We start from the raw sequence: 20,453 nt of genomic DNA on the forward strand, positions 1-20,453 counted from the left end.
GGCGTGAGTAGATGATAGGAATGAGCAATGGTAGAGAGCAGTATAGCCAGATGGCTCAAAGAAATTGGGGTGAGTAAAAGAGGGCGGAGAAATAATGGTTTAGAGATGGGATATGGAGAGATGTAGGGCATATGACCCACCTATCTACCCTGAGATTCATGAACTGTGGAATAATAAACAGTTTCCAACAGAAAGAGCTCAGAGGAAGTGAGATACCAAGTTTCAAGGATAGGGAAAAAAGTGGAGGTAAAGAGGAGTTTACCGTGATTGAATAGGTGTTCCAGAGGGCATGATCAAATGGTTTTGAAGAAGAACAAAAAGCAGAGATTAGGTCAAGGAGAGACAGCACAAAGCATTATAAAGTTTCAAGGCAGAGAGAAAAAAATGAGACAAAAGAAAAAAACAGAGGTTTGAAGCATTAGAAAATTATCTGTTTTTCAGGACTAAAAAAAATTTTATGTTCCCAAACTGGTAATATGGGAATTTAGGAAGAGCTAGCAATTATGATATGGGGCGTGGAATTCCTTTTCCTTCTGGGGTGAGGTGGTGAGTGACAGATGTAGATCAAGGCATCTTAGGGAGACAATCAAAGAGTCTGCAGTCATGTGCAGGAACAGTGGCAAAAAAAAGTGTGTGAGTAGAAAGTCTGTGGGACTTCACAATAGTAGGGACAGGTATAAAGAAGTTGGGCTCCAAGGAGGTACAGGAACAAGGAGCCATGGGATGGGATTCAAATCAGTGGAGAAGGGATCAGTTATAGAACAAATGGATTCAAGACAAGACTAGCCATTAAAAAAATAATAATAATAATAAAGGTATTTCCCCTAGTTCAATGCCTACTAAAATAATTTCCAAAGGATTAAAAATTTAAATTAAAAAAAATCCAAAATGCTATAAAAAAGTAGGTGAATATTTTATAAGTGGGAAGGTTCTTCTCAAGCTTAACAAAACAAGAAACTACACAAGAAGAAATTGATAGCTTTGACATCCATAAAATGTTAAGTATTCTACAAAGCAATGTTCCCTAAATAACAGCAAAAAAAAAAAAAAAAAAAGAAAGAAACTGATTTAAAAATTGCAGTGTAAGGGGCGCCTGGGTGGCTCAGTTGGTTAAGCATCTGCCTTCGGCTCAGATCATGGTCCTGGGATGGAACCCCGAGTTGGGCTCCCTAGGGGCTCAGTGGAGAGCCTGCTTCTCCCTCTCCCTTTGCCCCTCCCCCCTGCTCATGCTCTCTCATTCACTCTCACTCTATCTCAAATAAATAAATAAAATCTTTAAAAATAATAATAAAAATAAAAATTGCAGTGTAACAGACACACAAGGAGTTAATAATCTTATGAATAAAAAGTTCAAAACAAACAAAAAAGGATTAAAGGTAGGCAAAGAATATAAAAAGCAACTCAGAAAAATTAAACTAAAATATCCAATAAACATATTAACTAACTAAAAATAGTCAAAGAAATTTGATCAAAGAAATACAAATATGAGCTATCTTTTCCCACTGATTTCTAAATTTTAAATTTTTGAAACACTATTAGTATATTAGTAAAAATGTTAGAGTATAAAACCTACAGGCCCTCTGAAATTTTGCAAAATGTATCAAAAGTCTTTAAAAAGTGAATGTTATGACCTACCAATTCTATATCTAGAAATTTATCCAAAGGAATTAATCAAACAGGTATGTAAAGTGTATAAAAATTATGAACAAAGTTATTTACTATAATATTTTTAATAAAACCAAACTTGGAGGCATTCTGCATATTTACCAATAAGGATTATTTAAAAATGTAACAGAACACTATGCAGCTGTTAAAAATATAATTTGTTGCCTAGGAAACATATATTGAGATGATATATTAAGTGAGAGATAAGTGTATCTGTTACATCAGTTTTGGTTTTTTAAAGCTACATATGTGCAAAGGATTTTATAATTCATGGTGGAAATACCGGTAGAGACTATTTTCTTCTTAATGCAATTCTGAAATTTCTTGATTTTTCAATGTAATGTATATTACCTCAAAAACACTTTAAAAATTTTAAAGTTTAAAACTTAGTAGTATTTTAAGTGGCAAACATTACCTGATCTGGAAATAACATGCACAATAACTCATAATATAACAAGGGATAATTGACAAAAAAAGATAAGATTGAGTAAGAATCTGTGATTCTTGGTAAAGAATTTACAATAGCAAGCACATATTGTTCTTGGAAAAACTGAATTCTATATTTGAACACTGCTAATATTTAAAGCAATGTATTGTAATGCATTGGGTATGTTTTTCTTTTGTTTTCTCAATTCTCAAATCAGTGATTACCACAGGATGGAGCAAAATTAGAATGTACCCATTTGGTAAACTGGAAAGTGAACTGAAAGTTCACCTAGCCAAAAACTATTCATTGGGTCACTTTACATAAGAAGGAAAATATGCTAGTTTTTTAAAAATTTGCAATAGGATAATCTGTATCCTATTATATATAAAAATATAACCTTATAAATGTACCAAGACTGGAAGATAATCAGTATTGAATATTAAAAATGAAATTTAAAAATCTTTAAATGTTCTTAATTACATATGGCTTTATGATAAAAAATATCTGAAAGAAGTTAACAAGTAAACTTTTAACAATCTTTTTGTAAGATAATTTGAGATGTTTTTAGATAAAACCTAAACTGTTGTCATTATACAAAATCCTGATTTCATTAATCCATTATTTAAAGTGGAATCATATTGAGATAAAACCAACAAACTGAAGAATTGAACCCACTGACTATTAAGACCAATAATAATTATTGATAAATAATATAAAAAGTTTTCAGCAAATTAGGATAAAATAGGGTACTTAAAGTTGGTAAAAATAAACATCTATGAGGAAAAAAGTGCTTTGTTTCCCCCATTTTGCAGTTAAAACTGAAAGGTTTATATGTCTTTTCAAAAGATTCAAACTAGAACCCAAAACACGGACTCCTCAGAGTTGGAACAACTTATCCTGGGTTTTACCTGAATCTTAATATTTTTTGGCAAAATTCCACAAACATCTCAGGGAGCGGACCCAGATCTACCCTGTGATATGTGATATGTGATACCCTGAAAATATGTCTCACTTCCCCCTGAAAACCTGCTCCCTCTTTATTTGCAAACAAATAAAAATTTCACACCCCCATGTTGTAGACTGGTCCCATTTCTGCACTGTCAAATCCATATGCTACAAATGAATGGAAAACCTGATTCAGTAGTACAAGGCTTTGACTATGTCAGGATACAGTGGATACACTGCCCAAGTTATCACATTGCTTTTTTGTAACCATCTTAACAACCGATACTGAGGAGGGGCGTCTGGGTGGCTCAGTTGGTTAAGCGACTGCCTTCGGCTCGGGTCATGATCCCGGAGTCCTGGGATCGAGTCCCGCATTGGGCTCCCGGCTCAGCGGGGAGCCTGCTTCTCCTTCTGACCTTCTCCCCTCTCATGCTGTTTCTCTCTCTCTCTCTCTCTCTCTCTCTCAAATAAATAAATTTAAAAAACCTTAAAAAAAAAACAACCGATACTGAGGAGGGGCATAGGACATGTGTCATATTCAGCAGGGACAATTAAGAATGTCCAATATGGAGGGGCATCTGGGTGGCTCAGTTGGTTAAGCAACTGCCTTCGGCTCAGGTCATGATCCTGGAGTCCCTGGATCGAGTCCTGCATGGGGCTCCCTGCTCAGCAGGGAGTCTGCTTCTCCCTCTGACCCTGCCCCCTCTCATGTTCTCTCTCTCTCTCATTCTCTCTCTCTCAAATAAATAAATAAAATCTTTAAAAAAAAAAAAAAGAATGTCCAATATGGAAAAAAAGAAAAAAGAAGGTCCAATTATGAGGGGCACCTGGCTGGCACATGTGACTTTTGATTTTTGGGGTCACGAGTTAGAGCCCCACATTGCGTTTAGAGCTTACATTAAAACAACAATTAAAAAAGAAAACTAATAGGGGGCTAATTTAGGAATATTGTAAAATGAATAATATATTAATGAAAAAATAAATGTTTTTAAAAAAGAATGAGTGAATGAGCTGAGTATTTCAAGTTAGAATGGCAGGCTGTGAATTTAGGCACCAACCAAACCTGGCTTTTTATCTCAACTCTGCCACTTTCTTCACCTACTTATTTAGAAAATAGAGCCATAAGGCCAACTCCACAGGTTGGAGAATAAATGAAATATGTGAAAGCACCTAGCCTGGACCTGGTATGCTGCTCAGTAAATAGAAGTTTCCGACCCTGGCGGGCGCCTGGCTCAACCATCAATGCTTGTCTTCAACTCTTGGTTTCGCCTTAGATCGTGATCTCTCATTCGTGAGATTGAGCCTGCATGGGGCTCTGCACTCCGAATGAACTCTGCTTAAGACTCTCCCTCTTCCTCGCCCCCTCCCCACTGTGCTCTCCCTCTCTCTCTAAAATAAATAAAATAAATCTTTAAAAAAGAAGTTTCCATTCCCTTAACATGTATAATCATTTCCACTGAAAGAAAAAATAATTATGGTCCCTTAGAAAAATTTCAAGCTTATGTTACAAATTGAAAAATACATGTTGAAGGCCTCTACTTTTGTTCGAATCCCATTAGCTCCTTTGGAAATCCGCTTCATGAATTATTTTTTCTGTACCTTCAGGCTCTTGCACACTAATTACTTCATGCTTCTAAAGAGAGAACCAAGGCTCTCCTTGGAACAGTAACTAAAAATTAATTTGACCCTATGTCCTCACCCCCACTATCCACCCATTTTTTCTTCCATCTTTTGGCTATAATCCTAGGATGAGTACTCAACACTGGCTGACCCCATTCCCTTACTTTCCATTTCTCACCCAGTAAAATCTGGCTTCCACCTCCCGATCATAAAGCTGTAACTCTGCCTTTCCACTTGTCAAATAAAAAATCCTTTCAGCCCTTCTACTGGGTCATCTCAGGAGTATGACCTATTGATCATGCCACACATTTTGATGCTCTACATACCCTTGCTGCTATGACAATGCCCTTTCCAGTTTCTCTTCTTGGGCTCCCAGGAGAACTTACTTCCCAGATTTCCACTTTCTCCCATTTCCCTTCTTATTCCATGTGCTAACCATAGGAGGTCTCATTATTATATTTACCTCCTGGATGCTAAAGTCAGCTAAATGTACACTTCCTGAGCTTGTTAAAAAACAGCCTCTTGGATATCTTTACCTCTGATTCCTCTTTTACTCATCCTCCTCCCCCATACCCACTATATTAGTTTCCTAGGGCTTCCATAACAAATTGCCACTTGATTTAGGGGCCTTAAAACAAGATGAATTGACTCCCACACAGCCTGGGAGGCCAGCAATCCAAAATCAAGGTGTCAACAAGGCTGATTCTTTCTTGGGGGACTCAGAAAGAGATTTGTTCCGTGACTCTCTCCTAGCTTCTGGTGGTGGCTGGCAAATCCCTTGCATCTACATAACTCCAAACTCTGCCTCCATTGTCATGTGTTTGCCTTCCTCTATGTGTCTCTGTCTCTGTGTCTTTTCTTATTAGGACAACAGTCATATTGCATGAAGGGCCCATCCTACTCTGGTATGACCTCATCTTAACCAATTACAACTGCAGTGACCTTTCTAAATAAAGGTCACATCCTGAGGATCCAAGAAGTACATGAATTTTGAGGAAATTTGGGTTATCCAACCCAGTAAATCTGCCAAATCTTCCCTCATTCTTATACTGCCTCAGACCTCAAGCCAAGATCTGAGAAGCACTCTTCACACCCACCTCTCTCTAACTTCATATCCCACTTATCAAGCCTGATCATTTTCAGCTTCTAATATTTCTAGACTTCAAATACTCTTGTTCATCTCTAATTATTTATCCCTCATCCCTGACTTACTCTTTAGCATCTCTTGCTTGGGCTATACATGAGTCTGCCCAACCCCCCTCAAATTCAGCCTCCTCAGAACTAGAAGAGTATCTATAGCTACAAATACACAGTTTCATGGCATATTAGAAAAGATGTAGAGTTGCTTTTTATTTTTGTTACTTCTTCCTTACTTCAATGAACACAATTATGATAGATATCCTTTTTCAGGGATGTAGAAACTAAGAGGCAGAGTGGTTTCTGTGGAAGCCTTGGACTTCATAACATCTTTTGGCTTGATGGACCCTTTATAAACCTTTAGAATGTGAAAAAATCCATCATATCTACAATCTAGCTTTTTATTAGATTTCAAGGCCTCTTTGGGGAAGGCAGACAAGGGGGGTTTATTTCAGTGTTTTGAAATTTAATAGTGTATCTGGCTCCAGAGACTCCATGACAGAAACACTTATTTTCATCTTTTAAATAAACAAACATAATAAACTAATATAATTGCATGAGTTGTAAGACATCCTTAGTTACATGTGCACACGTGTGTGCACACACATACACACACTGATTTCTAAAATATTGTTTTCAGGGCACTTGGGTGGCTCAGTCGGTTAAGTCAAATCAACTCTTGATTTCAGCTCAGGTCATGATCTCAGGATTGTGAGATCAAGTCCCGCATCAGGCTCTGTGCTGAACATGGAGTCTGCTTAAGAGTCTCTCTCCCTTTCCCTCTGCTCCTCCCCCCACTCACATTCTCTCTCAAAAAAATAAAAAATAAAATAAAAAATAATATATATACAGTTTAATATATATGTAGTTTAATATATATATAGTTTTATATATCCATATATAGATAGATAGATATCTATATATCTATCTATATAGTTTTCTTTTGAGACATATTAGCCCAGCCCATAAAGATTAATCTAGAAGTCTAGAAGTAAAGACTGATATAGTCATTTAAGTAGATGCATGTTTGGGAAAAATTGCTTAACTCTTCCTTGTTTTCCATGGTTTTATTCCTAAAACTATCACACTCGACCTCAGTTTCCGCCTTTATTTCACTCAAAAAAATGAAAGCCTTAGAGTTAACCATGATGATTTCCATATTCCCAAATGGGGATTCTTTTTCATCAACATGGTAGATATTAGGGCTTAGCAGGAAGTCGGGACTATGGGAAGGAAGAATTTAAGAGGTAAAAGAAAAAATTTAGCTCCATTTATTTTCCCTGTAAATTCTGCTAACAGTGTTCAAGCACTCATGGCTCCAAGACTACATAATCTTAAAGTGTCTCCATATCCTTGGCCCTCCTTGCAGTCTGAGAAATCCTGTTCTAACTGATCCAGGATTCTAGGTAAGATTATCTCCTCCTGTTCAGGTATATATACAAATCCAAATTATTTTGTTCTTATTTAGACAGCTCTGAAATTCTTTTCTAACTAAACATTCCAACTCTTGGACACCATGATATTTTAAAAATAGGAGTGACTGGAGGACACAAATCCTCTCTGACTTATAAAGCCTACAACATACACCATTCCTGGGCATAGCACTGCTTTTGCCATTGAGAACTGAAATAATTTATCTTACTTCGGTGAAAAGCAGACTATATGATTTCTCAAAATCAATTGTATTTCCAATAAAAAAAAATTAATAATAACTACTTTTGGCTTTCTGAGCATGTTCAAATTCTTAACCTGAATTCTTTTTATGGAATGTCACTAACTGATAATGACTTATAAAAAGTACATACAGCATATTAACATGAAAATTTCTGAGACCAACAAGATTCAGAAGAGCACTGTACTAACAGCAGCTTTGTTTTGTTTTGTTTTGTTTTGTTTTGTTTTGTTTTGTTTTGGCAGCAGTGGGTGCAAAGGAGAGGGAGAGAGAGTCTTAAGCAGACTCCACGCTGAGTGCAGAGCCTGATGCTGGGCTGGATCTCATGACCCTTAGTTCATGACCTGAGCTGAAACCAAGAATTGGACACTTAACCAACGCCACCCATGCACCCCAGTGGCAGAAGTTTTAAAACAGGAATACAGGAGCCCTAGATTTATCCTTAATACATGATTTTTGTACATATTACAAATCAATCACGGGCCTTAGATCTCTATACCTAAGAATAGACTATGTTTAATTATTATTTAAAAGAATTATGAGGCATCATGGCTAAGGAAGCTTACTTTATTACAGGATTTATAGGGTTTTTTTTTTAATATTCAGAAATAAATGATTTTTTACTCAATTAAAATCTTGTATTGAAGGAATAGAAAACCATTGAATTTACTACCAAGCCATTCAGGTCTGAGTCTCATCAACATTTAAAACGCAACTTTCAAATTGCTTTCTTTTCCATTTTCAATGGACACTAAAGGAAATTTAGTCTTCATTAAGCCTGATTTACACTCCTTAACCATTAAAACAAAAGAAATGGGGGAAAGGTATGAATAGGCAGAGAACAGAGGATATTTAGGGCAATGAAAATACTCTGTATGATATTATAATGATGGATGCCTGTCATTACACATTTGTCCAATCCCATAGAATGTACAAGAGTGAATCCTCAGGTAAACTATGGATTTTGAATGATTACAGTGTGTCGATGTAGGTTCATCCATTGTAACAAATGTACCACTCTAGAGGGGGATTTTGATAATGGGGAAGGCTATGCATGTCTGGGGGCTCAGAGTATATAGGAAATCTCTATACCTTCCTTTCAATTTTGCTATGAATCTAAAACTGCTCTAAAACAACTGTCCTTAAAATATTTTATTTCTGAAAAATACTACTTCTTTTTCAAAATTATTTGAGCTCTAAATTTGAAAGGAAACAAAGTGTTTCCTCTCCCAAACTTCTCTCTACATATGTATCAAATCATACAAGATCTAGTAAGAAACACTTACTAGTAAGAAACACTTATTTCTCCAGAATTTTCTACATTTCATAAATATATAACTTCTACATAAAAATCATTCTATAATGCTCTTTCAAAGTTAGACATGTTTATCATACAACCCAGCAATTTCAAGTCTAAATATCTACCCAAGAGAAATGAAAACACATATATCCACTAAGATTTGCATGTAAATGCCGTTAGCATCATGATTCATAATAGCCTCAAACTGAAAATAATCCAAATGTGCACTCACTGATGAATAGATAGACAGAATGTGGTATATCCATACAATGGAAAACTATTAAATAAAAAGGAATGAAATACTGCTACATGCTACAACCTAGATGAATCTCAAAAACATTATGCTAAGTGAAAGAAGCCATAAACAAAAAACCTCATATTGTATGACTCCATTTATATGAAATGTCCAGAAAAGGCAAATCTAGAGACTGAAAAGAGATTAGTGGTTGCCTGAAGCTGGTGTGAGAACAGAGATTAACTATAAATGGACATGAGGGATCTCTTGGGTGTGATGAAAATGTTAAAATTGAATCATGGTGATTTTTTTACAACTTGGTAACTTTTCCTTCAAAATCACTGAAAGGGGTAAATTTCTAAATATGTAAATTTCTAGTTTAAAATTGACTAAAGAGGAGAAAATTTGTTTAACACAAATGAAATGTGACACATTTTTAAATATCCTGCATAAAGCATTCCATTAGCCTTCGATATTTTACTACAGAAATATGTGGTAAGGATAAGACTAAAATCAATTACTAAAGACTTCCCTCCCCCCAAAAAATCATACTTCGCTTCAAAATTCAATCATTTTATCTTCCAGAATATCTTTGTAGAAAATGAACTCTTTTGAGATAGTGTCAACAGAGAGGCATTGACCAGTATGGATCATATTAGCAGGAAACAAAAAAAGGTTTTCAAAATGCTGGTCTAACCAACCTTGATCCAGAATCTATCTATTCCATTACACTACTTTCTGTGAGCTATGTGGCCATCACATCTCATTTTAATAACCCAAATTCTGAGCTTTCTGAATACTAAATCCTAGAAGGATTTTTTAAATGTGTAGCAATGTCGATATGAAGAAAGGCATCTTGTAAAGAGTGGAGAGATGGATTTTGAATCTACATGTACACAAAGAGAAATGCAGTGCTCATAGTAATTCTTATCCAATACTTTTTCGGTATCCAAACCATTAATTGTTTTTAGTTTTTGATTATTTTCTAAGTGGATGTTTAAGTGGTCTTCTGCCTTGAATCTCCACTTTCCAGTCCTGCAGACTCTGACTAATAATACCTGCTGGGTTGGGGCGGGGGTTGTTTTTGGCTTTTGTGGGTTTTTTTTTAAGTGTGTTTCCTGTTTGTCCCACTCATGCCAAGCGCTTTCCAAAGGAACCGAGTTCCGCTGAGCTTCCTGGGATGAGTTCTACGAAGCTGGGACTGGCCTGTCTGTCTCCGCCTCACTCAGCAGGGAGCCGGCAGCGGCAGCTGGGCCATCTTTCCCAGAAGACACTTCCAGGTGCTTCCCCAAGGGGTTGCAGCAGCAGCAACGAGGACCCACGCCTTCCATCTCCTAAGCCCCTAGACCACTTTACACTCGGGTCCCTCGCGGGCAGGGGTCCTAGGCTTGGGGAAATCCCAATAGCTGCAGGGGACCCTCAGGATCATCCGGTCTAATCAGTCCCATATTTTGCCAAAGAATGAACGGAGACTAGTGGAGTGAGGCAAGTTGGCTAAAGCCACGGAGCTCGACGCTGGCAGAGCGGGTTAGGGCTCGGGTCTCTGCCGAGCGGGTGGCCGCGAGTTTGGAACGCGCAGCCCGAGGAAAACGACGTAGCGTTGCGGGCGAGAGAGACTAAGGGCTCAACAACTTACGACAGGAGGTCACTAATGTACACCTTCAGAGCAGAGCCGGCAAAAAAGCAGGTGACCGGACTTCCTTGGTTACCCCTGTTGACCTAAGCGCCCTTTTCCACTCTAAAGGTACCTTAGCTTGCATAGTAATGATGTGGTCGCTCTAGCATACGGGGCACCTGCTTTGAATTCCCCCGTGTTTGTGCAGACTGAGAGGCAAATGGGAAAGTTGCACTTACCACATCTTCTCTCATTCAGTCTCCCCTGCAACTCCCCAAGTCCTTTTCCTCCTTCCTCGCACCAGCCACGCTCACGCCCGCTACCCCTCCACCTGGTACGTACCAGCGGCTCGCAGAGCTTCTTGGGTCAGGTGTTTTCGCGCTCCGGCTCGCCCAGCGTCCCTGTGGCCGAGAACAGCGACGCGGGCTCCAGCTCGCTGCCGCCTCTACAGTCCACTGGGATGCGGCCGCGTCTGAGCTGCGGAGCTGGGGCGCAGCCAGGAGGTGGCAGTGACTCGGGGGCGGAGGGTGCGGCCGCCGGGACCCGCCCCCAGCGCAGAGCGCGCCCCCCACCACTCTCTTCCTTGTCCACTTGGCAGTGCAGCCCTGGGCGACTTGGGGCTCGAGGGCTAGCGCGACGGAGGCTCTTCCTTAATGGCTTTCCTGCGTGCACGTTAACAGACAACTAATCGTCGGGGATCGTCACGGCACCGATGTCCTCCCCGCCTGCCACTCTCAGTTCCCCTGGGTGACTGTTCAGTTTCTAAGAATTCGCTTGATATAAGTGCGGGAATTTCGCTTCTCTCTCTCTTCCCAGACGCTACAACTTGTCGGTTGACCCATCTGTGCACGCCCGGAGGGTTTGTGCTCCAAGTGTCGTAAGGTTGCCTTTTGATCTAATCGCGGCTGTTTGGAGAAGGTAGGAATGTGCGTAGTTTTCTTATCTGCACCCGGAATTTGGGTCTTCGTGATTATTAGCAGATTATTTTAACAGATTGGGAAACAACATGCAATGCCGACCACTTTTGGACAAAGTAAAACTGATAACAATGCATATCCAGTTTCATCTAAAGGTTCTCACTAAGGAAAATGAGGTCCGTATTATTAGGGTTTCATTGTGTCCTTTAAAAGCCATATTAAATGGATGACAATACTGCTGAAAAAACTAAGGTACGGTTCTCTGCTTCCTGAGAAGGTGGTTTGTCCTCACTGAAGTCCTGAGATCACCTCTGTTTTCCTGAAAGTCATTTTTAGTGCTCAAAATCTTAATACCAATATGGTACTGTGCTCTGGCTTCCTACCCAAGGCCTATGATACCTGCCACTTCACTACTGACTACTTCTAAATTCCCTTTCTAGGCAAAGGCTATGTGAGATATGAAAATATAATCAGGGAAATAATTCATTTAAAGTATCTACTAATGGTGCTATAATCAGGCCCTTTAAATTATATATTTCTGCCTTCACAATGTAGTAATAATCATTGCTTGCCATTTTCACTTAATAAACTAAGGCCCAGGAAGGTTTGAATGAAGTGAAATAGCTAACAAGACTGCAAATCAGTTTTTGAACTTAGATCTTTCTGCCTTTAAGGTTGATCAACTTTTGGGGCACCTGGGTGGCTCAGTCAGTTAAGTGTCCAACTCTTGATTTCAACCCATGTTATGATCTCAAGATTGTGAGATTGAGACCCAGGTGGAGCCCGGGATTTGGGCTCCACAATGGGCGTGAAGCCTGCTTAAGACTCTCTTGCTCTCCCTACCCCACCTTAAAAAAAAAAGGTTGCTTGACTTTTTTTTAAACCTACACTCTGTTAATAAAGCTTGTGATTTTTCTAGAAGCTGACCTGTACGTTTTATTTTCTAAAAACATAGTTACTTGTGTGGTCATACAAATATTAATTAAAGAGATTCAGAGTTATTTATACTGTTAATGTAACTTCAAAACTTACTATTTGACATTATCAAATATATTTGTATATCAAATATATTCTAAATATTATTACTAAGGGAAATTATTCTAAGTTTTAATTATTTTAGATAACCTATAATAGAGAATGATACTAAAATGTTTAGATATGTGAGTTACACTACCATGACTGGATTTTTATGATTCTGCATCTGTATTCCTTATACTCATAAAATTTGTTTTGTAAAACCTGTATTTTCGGTTAAATTTGATAAAATGATTAGTCCTCATTGATATACTTTTAAATTATATACTTGAAATAATTAGAACCACTTGAATTTATGTTCCATGAACACTGTATCTTTAGTAGCTCAAATAGTACCTGTCAAAACAAGTGCTTAAAAGCAGTTTTTAAATGAAAAAATGTAATCTCATTTCCTTCAATTAAGACAAAATAATGACTTAAGAAAATGCTATTTATAGAATGCTTTTGTCTACTTATACTGGATTGAAGATTTTTGGTAGTCTCTCATTTCTATGAGGCAAGTAAGGGAGATGATGCAATCAGGCAAACAGCCTAAAGGTTTGTAGTAGCTGCTGCTAGGAATGGTGGAGAGAAGCTGATCATAAGCCCGAAGAAATACTTTTGAGTCCAGAAATTGGTGGAAGTAGTAGCACACCATTATGTGAATTTGAATAAAATATATGACTCTAAATGCAGAAAGGCTAATCAACTTTGGGGTTTTACCAAGTGATCTGATGAAAAAGCAAGGAGAAAACTTGGCTGCCATTACTAAGAGAGTAGTTGAAGGACAGAGCTATGAGATTAATGTAATATGACATAGGAGAATAGATGAAGACATAAATAAGGAGAGAAAAAGAAGTCAAGGAACTACAGATATAAATCAAATGAAGGAGAGAGAAAAATAAATTGTAGTCAAGGCAGTATCCTGCCTTCAAGTTTCTTGAAAGTTCTAGTAGTAGTGATGACATGGTTTATGGAAGAAAAGTGGGTGAGGTTAGCTGACAAATGAAGATCAAGAAATTGGAGACTAAGGTACTGAAAAGGCCATCCACATGGACACGGCAGCCACCCACAGTGATAAGAAGCCATGAGATAGAGAAGGAGTGAGTCAGATACCAAAGATTCCCATGAATGTGGTGGAATGATCTGGAACTGAGTGGATGACAGTGCAGAGTTGGGGCAGGAGGTACACATACAGGGAGCAAGAGGCTAAACAGATCAAGGGCTGGTATAAGAGGTGGTACACTGTTCAAAACAATAGTAGGGAGCTACAAGGATGCCAATGCTGCCTCTCTTTGGGGTCCTGGGGAGTTAAAATAATGAGTATTTTATATTGAGGGAAGGTCTATGGGAAACTTTTCTCAGAAAAAAAGCTGATTTTTCACATGAAGCAAGAAAATGGATAAAGCATAGTGTGAATAATTATGAAGGTAGTGGGGTTTATCAGTATTGCACAAAGACTCTGCCAAGTCGGAGTGGATACATTTAGGAGGCAGAGCTGGCCTCATGGGTATGCAACCTGTGCAGGAGCACAGGGCTCTACTTTGAAGAAGGCCCCATGCTTGGCTCTTCTGTTCTTGTCTTGAAATTCTTAATTTTAAAATGACCCCATTTCCATTTTCAACGGTTCCCTCAAATTATATAGCCAGTCCTGTTTGTAGGAAGTGGAGAAGTGGAAGTGTGGTGAAGCAAGAAACAGTGCAATCCCACTGAAGATTAAAGTATGGGAGAGACTAAATCAGGAGATTGTATTTTGAGGGGAAACCAAGAATGGTGGAGGAAGAGGTGGGGCTTCAAGGTTTCAGATGACTTCAGGTTTTGCTGTCTTCAGGGCCAGGCTAGCTGAGACCTGGGCAGGAAAGGCACACAGCAGTCCCTACCAGCCTGCTTTATGTTGCCATCAGCTAGTGTGCTCATTTCCTAGGGCTGCTGTAACACACCTCCACAAACTTGGTGACTTGAATCAGCAGAATTTTATTTTCTCACGGTCTGGAAGCCAAAGATCAAAATCAAGGTGTTGGCAGGACAATGCTCCCTCTGAAGGCTCTAGGGGAGAATCCTTTTTTGCCTCCTTAGCTTTTGATGGCTATAGGTCACCATTGGTGTTCCTTGGCATGTAGCTGCATAACTCCAATCTCTGCCTCCACCTTCGCATATTCTCTGTGTTTCTTCTCTGCTGTCTGTATCAGATTTAGGATCCACCTGGTTAAACCTGGATGATCACATCTGGAGCTCCTGATCTTAATTACATCTTCAAAGACCCTTTTTCCAAATAAGGTTACATTCACAAGTACTGGGGTTAGGACTTAAACATATCTTTTCGGAGACTGGCAACCAGTCCACACAGTGAGGTTGGCTGAGGCCACAGGAATAGCCAGTCTGAATGACACTGGGAGCTGATAGTTTTTCAGGTCTATTTGGAAAACCAAGGTAACTATAATAATATGAAGTTTATCAATATTTCTAAAGCTTTCCAACCATGAAATTTAATACATATGAACCAGAAGATTAAAACTGTCTAGAGAGACTTTACATCCCTAGGAGTGGCTATCTATCCTTCGGAACAAAATGCACTGAGGAGAGAAGTCATGTACTTGGTTCAGTATCCCGACTGGTTATAGAGAATTGAGCAAATGGTACCTTCCACTCCTCCTCTTCAGCCGTCTTCCATTCTGGAGGACATATATGGTCCCCTGGTACTAAGGAGAGCCTACAGGATGACTGCATTTCATCCCTCCCTGAAAATATAAGATTTAGAAGGACTGGAAGAGTGATCTTGTGAATCTGTAGCAGAGGCTGAGCTAGCGTCCCAAACCATGACTTATAAAGAACAATCTTAAAAAATTCCTAGAGAAGGAAGAAAGAAATGTTGAAACTGATTCTAACTGTGCTACCGCATCCTCCTCCTCCAGCTGACAGGCACTCCGAAAAATGGTTGAGTAGCTGTCAAAATCAAATGGACTCCCCTTAAAAGGAGTCACACTCTTCTGCTTAAAATAGAACAGGAGCCATAAATTCCATCAAAGCTTCCACCCATTATATTCTGGGTGAAAACAGTGAGAGGATCCCAAGTTGTGGCAGGAGGGCATCAACATAACTGGGCCGAGATTCGCAGCAGGTTAGAGGAGCATCCATCTTTGGTTGACCTTGAAAGAAGTTGCCCTGAGACAGAGCTTGGATGACATAGTGACCTTGGCAGAAGGGAGTGGAGCCTGAACTGCCCAGTGGTGACTCTGCTCCTATTGTGTGGAAGAAATGATATCACAGACCCACATGCATCAAGGGCTGGTAATCCATCTATCTGAGGCTATAGAGTAAGGCAGAGGGAAGAGGAAGAGAGTGCTTTCATTTTAGTATTTAGAGTAGAAATTTCCTAACAAAGTATTCCCAATGATCATTATAGTTATATGTTTCTCTTGCTTCTAGTCAAAGGAGCATCATTTCACAGTGTAACAAGGTATATGAAAACAAACAAACACTGAAAACAGGAAATCTTGGATTCTGATCCCAAGTAGCAATGTCACTAATAGTGTGTACTCTCACTAACGTCAGTTTTCTCTGAAGGGACATGGAAGGTATATGATCAAATGATTGTTCTGCTCTAAAATTCTATAAAAGTCTGAATTGGCTTTCTTATTCATTCCAAACTCCTCCACCCAACATTTAGAACACTGAATGGACCCATCTCCATCTCACTTCAATTCTTATCATTTCCCAACACAGATCCTTTTTCCAGATAAGCTAGTCAACTTACCAGTCCCTGTGACTGACTTTTGTGTTCCAGGACTCATAACTGGTGCAGGGAATATGCTTATTTTCACCACCTTCTACTCTTAGACAATGTCATTTAATTTCTTCAGATTCCTGTTCACAAATAATCTACTTATGGAGACCTATTGATGAATTTTTTCCATCTCTGATCATTTGTGCAAACATATGCTATGTGTCTGGGGAGTATAGCAATTTTAAATTAAAAGAAAAATAGTATTTTTCTTAAGTTTCATGTGTATTAAGTCTTCTAATTATACTGCAAGTTTCTTAGCAGAAAGTTCTTATATTCTGTAATAGTATTTTCCAACTTCATCCACTAAACAAGACAATGTTTTAGGACTAATAAAAATAAAATTGCTAACCATGGAGCCATACACTGGTACAGCATCAACAAAGTTCTTGGCCCAGAGTTGGCATTCCATAAATATTTTTATGTAAATATATAAGTAAATCAATCAAAACCTTTCTACTCAACCATGATTTTATACACACACACAAGCACACATTAAAAACACCAACCATTCTTCCTCTTTTCAATATGATGACATTTCCCCAATATGTGGTAGTTTATTTGGCCAAATCAGTCTTATTTTTAACAACATGTTTTAGAAATAGTTAAAACATTTTAATAGACTTTTATTTGAATTGCTTCTGTGTACATTCATAAAATCAGAGATGAGAGCTTTAAGAATAGATGATCATCATATTTCAAAAATTAATTAATAACTTCTAACACGGGGGATCTCAGCATCTCTAGAATTTTCTTTGTCTCTGTCTCTCTCTTTTTTTTAAGTAAGCGCTACACCCAATGTGGGACTTGAACTCATGACTCTGAAATAGACAGTCACATGTTGTACCAACTGAGCCAGCCAGGCCCTCTAGAATTTTCTCTTATTACACATTTTATCAGAAGTCCAATAACATTTGCATGATACCTATTATATTATTCATAGTAAATATTATTTATTATGGCCCTGAATTACTCAATAACTATAGATAACTATATTCAATCTAAGTTATCTTATAAAATGATTTGGGTCTTTTTTGATTTGGGGCAAATGGTAACATAACTTAAGTGTCACTGATGGAAGTTAGGATGGGTGGGGCCTCCTAAAAAGGGAGGCCTCTGAGATGTTCCTGGGGCATTGGATTTGAATGCTACCCTCTTAAAAATTTCCTTGAAAACTGAGAATTTAAACAACTCAATTGCAGCCCTCTTTTTTTTTTTTTAATTTTCTTTACGCAATACAGAGTTAGAAAAGCTGTAAAAATTAACATTAGCCCATAAATCTAAGGCAAATGCAATATTGTGATTTATAAGAAATAATATATTTTGGTCATTCAGATGAATGGTGACCAAAATATATTTCTCATTTGTATTTGGTTTCCTTCCATGGTTTCTGGCTCACAGTTCCTAAAACCTTTGGAACTTCCTGTGCTAAGTATGATAAAGGTATCTTTTGTTATGTTAAAGAGATCACTTTTGGAAAGCTCTTTAGGTGACCTAGGGACAGGGAACTGATTTCTAGAAGAACCAACCATGCGATTAGAGGTTTGGAACCTTCAGTCCCAGCCCCAGACTTCTGGGGATGGGAGAGGAGCTGGAGGTTGAATCAGCCAATGCCAATGACTTAGTCAATCATGACTGTGCAATGTAGCCTCCATAAAACCCCTAAAGTACAGGGTTGGGAGAACTTCCACGTGGGTGAACACATGGAGGCACCTGGTGAGGTCATAGATGCTCCTCACCCTTTCCCCATACTTCATCCTATGTATCTCTTCATCTGGCTGTTGACTCACATCCTTTTTCATATCCTTAATAAACTGGTAAATGTGTTTCCCTGAGTTCTGTGAGTCACTCTGGCAAATTAAAAGAACCTAGGGAGGAGGTCACTGGAACCTCCAATCCATAGCTGGTAGGTCAGAAGTATAGGTATCAGCCTGGGGTTTGCAACCAGGGTCTGAAGCTGAAGAAGGATAGTTGGAAGAAAGGCAGACAGGGACAAGGGTGGTACCCCACTCTAAGAGGAAACCACCCTTAAAAGGATTTTACATCACCCTGGAAGGAGCCTTCCACCCCTTCCCACATGATAGATGATAAAAACCTGATTGGATGGAAGGGTTAATCGGATTAAAACAGCCCACCAACTAGCCCATAAAAAACCCCAGACTTAGAAACTCCAGTGGCAACCCTCTTGGGTCCCCTCCCTTTTTTTTTTTTTCAATATATTTTATTATTGCTCAATAAAACCTTGCTTTGCTGTCCACCACTCTGTCTGGTCCACCTCTTCATTCTTCAGAGTGGCATGACCAAGAACTGCGGGCACCCAAGGAGAAGGAAATCTTGTAACAAATTGGGGGTGGAGAATAATCTTGTAGGACAGAGCCCTTATCCCGTGGAATCTGATGCTATCTTCAGGTAGACAGTGTCAAAATTGTGTTGAATTCTTGGACACCCTACTGGTGTCTGAGAATTGCTTGGTGTTGTGGTGGGAGACCCCCTCACCACACTGGAATTGGGTCCAGGAACCCAAAAGAGTTACTGTCAGTAGAGCAAATACCAACAAAAAATTGTATGCCTTAATTTAAAGTATCTTAACAATTGAAATATAATCTTTAGCAGTAACGTTTGTCTGGGTTTCTTGGATTAGATGCATTTTATCCATGATTCTCCTTATTAGTTGTAGCCCTAGACAAAAATTTAAGTAAGTAAAGCCTGTCCCCTTTCTGCATCTTTTTCATCTTCTCCTTCCCAACTGTTTAAGTTCTCCTGTGAGCCATGAGTGGGTTTATAAACATACTGTCCCACTCAGTAGCTTTTTGTGCAACACTCTTTGAGATCAACAGTGAAGGAGTAGAGCAGAGTACTGACATTGCAGAAGAGAACTCTAGAGAAATAGTAATATCTGAGAACAAATACTTGATATCCAAAGGTTAGAGTTTAAGCACCGCTCTGATACCTATGAGGGGACATCTTCCTTTACAAATGAGACTTTAGCATTACTAATTAATAGAAATGCGTAAGATAAATCTTTTCTCCAACCTTGTATTGATTAAAAAGAGGGGTGGGGGGAAAGGTTTGGAAGGAATAAGGAGTGACTACAATCAATCACCTTGAGGACTTATCAGATAAGGCCCATACTTTCCTGATTCTAAGCTATTTAATGAAGATTCCTTTTCTTAAGTAATAAGGAAAATTTTGATATAGAATTCTATATTGGTCGACATGTTCTTTTTCCCAATACTTTTTAAAAGTTGTTATACTTTGTCCTACGTACAAAATATGTTTTTATTCTGTTTTTAAGATTTTCTCTTTGCCAGTGGTTTTAAGCTATTTTATTATGAGCTCTTTGGTGTAGGTTTCTCCATGTTTCATGCACTTGAGGTCCATTGCATGTCTTGGGTTGGAAACGTTTCAATAATTTCTTCAAATAATCTTTCTGCCCACACCCCCTACCCCCTGCCTCTTGAGGATTTCAATTAACACATAAGCTTAAGCTAGTTCAAGTTTTGCCACAGACCACAGTTACTCTGTTCATTTGTTTTTGGTCTTTTTCCTCTCTGTGTTTTATTTTGAAGAGTCCTTTTGCTATCTTCAAGTTCACTGATTTGTTTTATTCTGCAGGTTGACTCTACTGTGAATTTTATACAAGTGTCCATCTAATCTCAAACATTGTATTTTACATCTCTAGAAGTTTGATCCAGGTCTGTTACATATCTTCTGTGCCTCTACTTACTGTGCTCCATCTCTCCTCTACATCGGATATAGCTACAATAACTTCTATAATGTCATCACCTACTAATTCCATAGTCTATGTCAATTTTGGATTGTTTCTATTGATGGCTTTTTCTCTTCATTTTAGGTCATATTTCTCTGCTTCTTTACATGTGTCATAATTTCTTATTAGATGCCAGACATTGTGATTTTTGCCTTGTCAGGTGGGTGATGGATAGTTTTGCATTCCTATTAGAATTCTTGAATTTTGTTCTTGGCCATAGTTAAGTTACTTGGAAGGAGTTTATCCTTTTGAGGCTCTCCATTAAATTTTATGAGGTAGGATTAGAGAGATCTCTTTAGTTTAAGGCTAATTTTGCTCCACTACTGAGGTAATAACTTTTTTGAGTACTCCATCTA

General features: G+C 38.5%; 1 protein-coding gene across 9 annotated transcripts in view; it reads right to left on the reverse strand.

Moving 5' to 3' along the window:
* Positions 1-20,453, reverse strand: part of PKIB (cAMP-dependent protein kinase inhibitor beta) — a 142,761-nt gene that overhangs the window by 91,701 nt on the left and 30,607 nt on the right. For 3 of the 9 annotated variants that reach the window (XM_027602616.1, XM_027602623.1, XM_027602622.1), the window contains exon 1: positions 10,856-10,974. The exons of 1 other annotated variant lie outside the window; for it this stretch is intronic. In XM_027602616.1, the coding sequence (XP_027458417.1) occupies positions 10,856-10,860 (5 nt within the window). In that variant the 5' untranslated portion in view covers positions 10,861-10,974. Of the gene's footprint in view, positions 1-10,855; positions 11,257-20,453 lie in introns of those variants that run through there. 5 more of the 9 variants (XM_027602626.1, XM_027602617.1, XM_027602628.1 and 2 more) reach the window with 4 other exon arrangements.

The sequence above is a fragment of the Zalophus californianus genome, chromosome 7 (assembly GCF_009762305.2).
Source record: "Zalophus californianus isolate mZalCal1 chromosome 7, mZalCal1.pri.v2, whole genome shotgun sequence".
Taxonomy (NCBI): Eukaryota; Metazoa; Chordata; class Mammalia; order Carnivora; family Otariidae; genus Zalophus; species Zalophus californianus.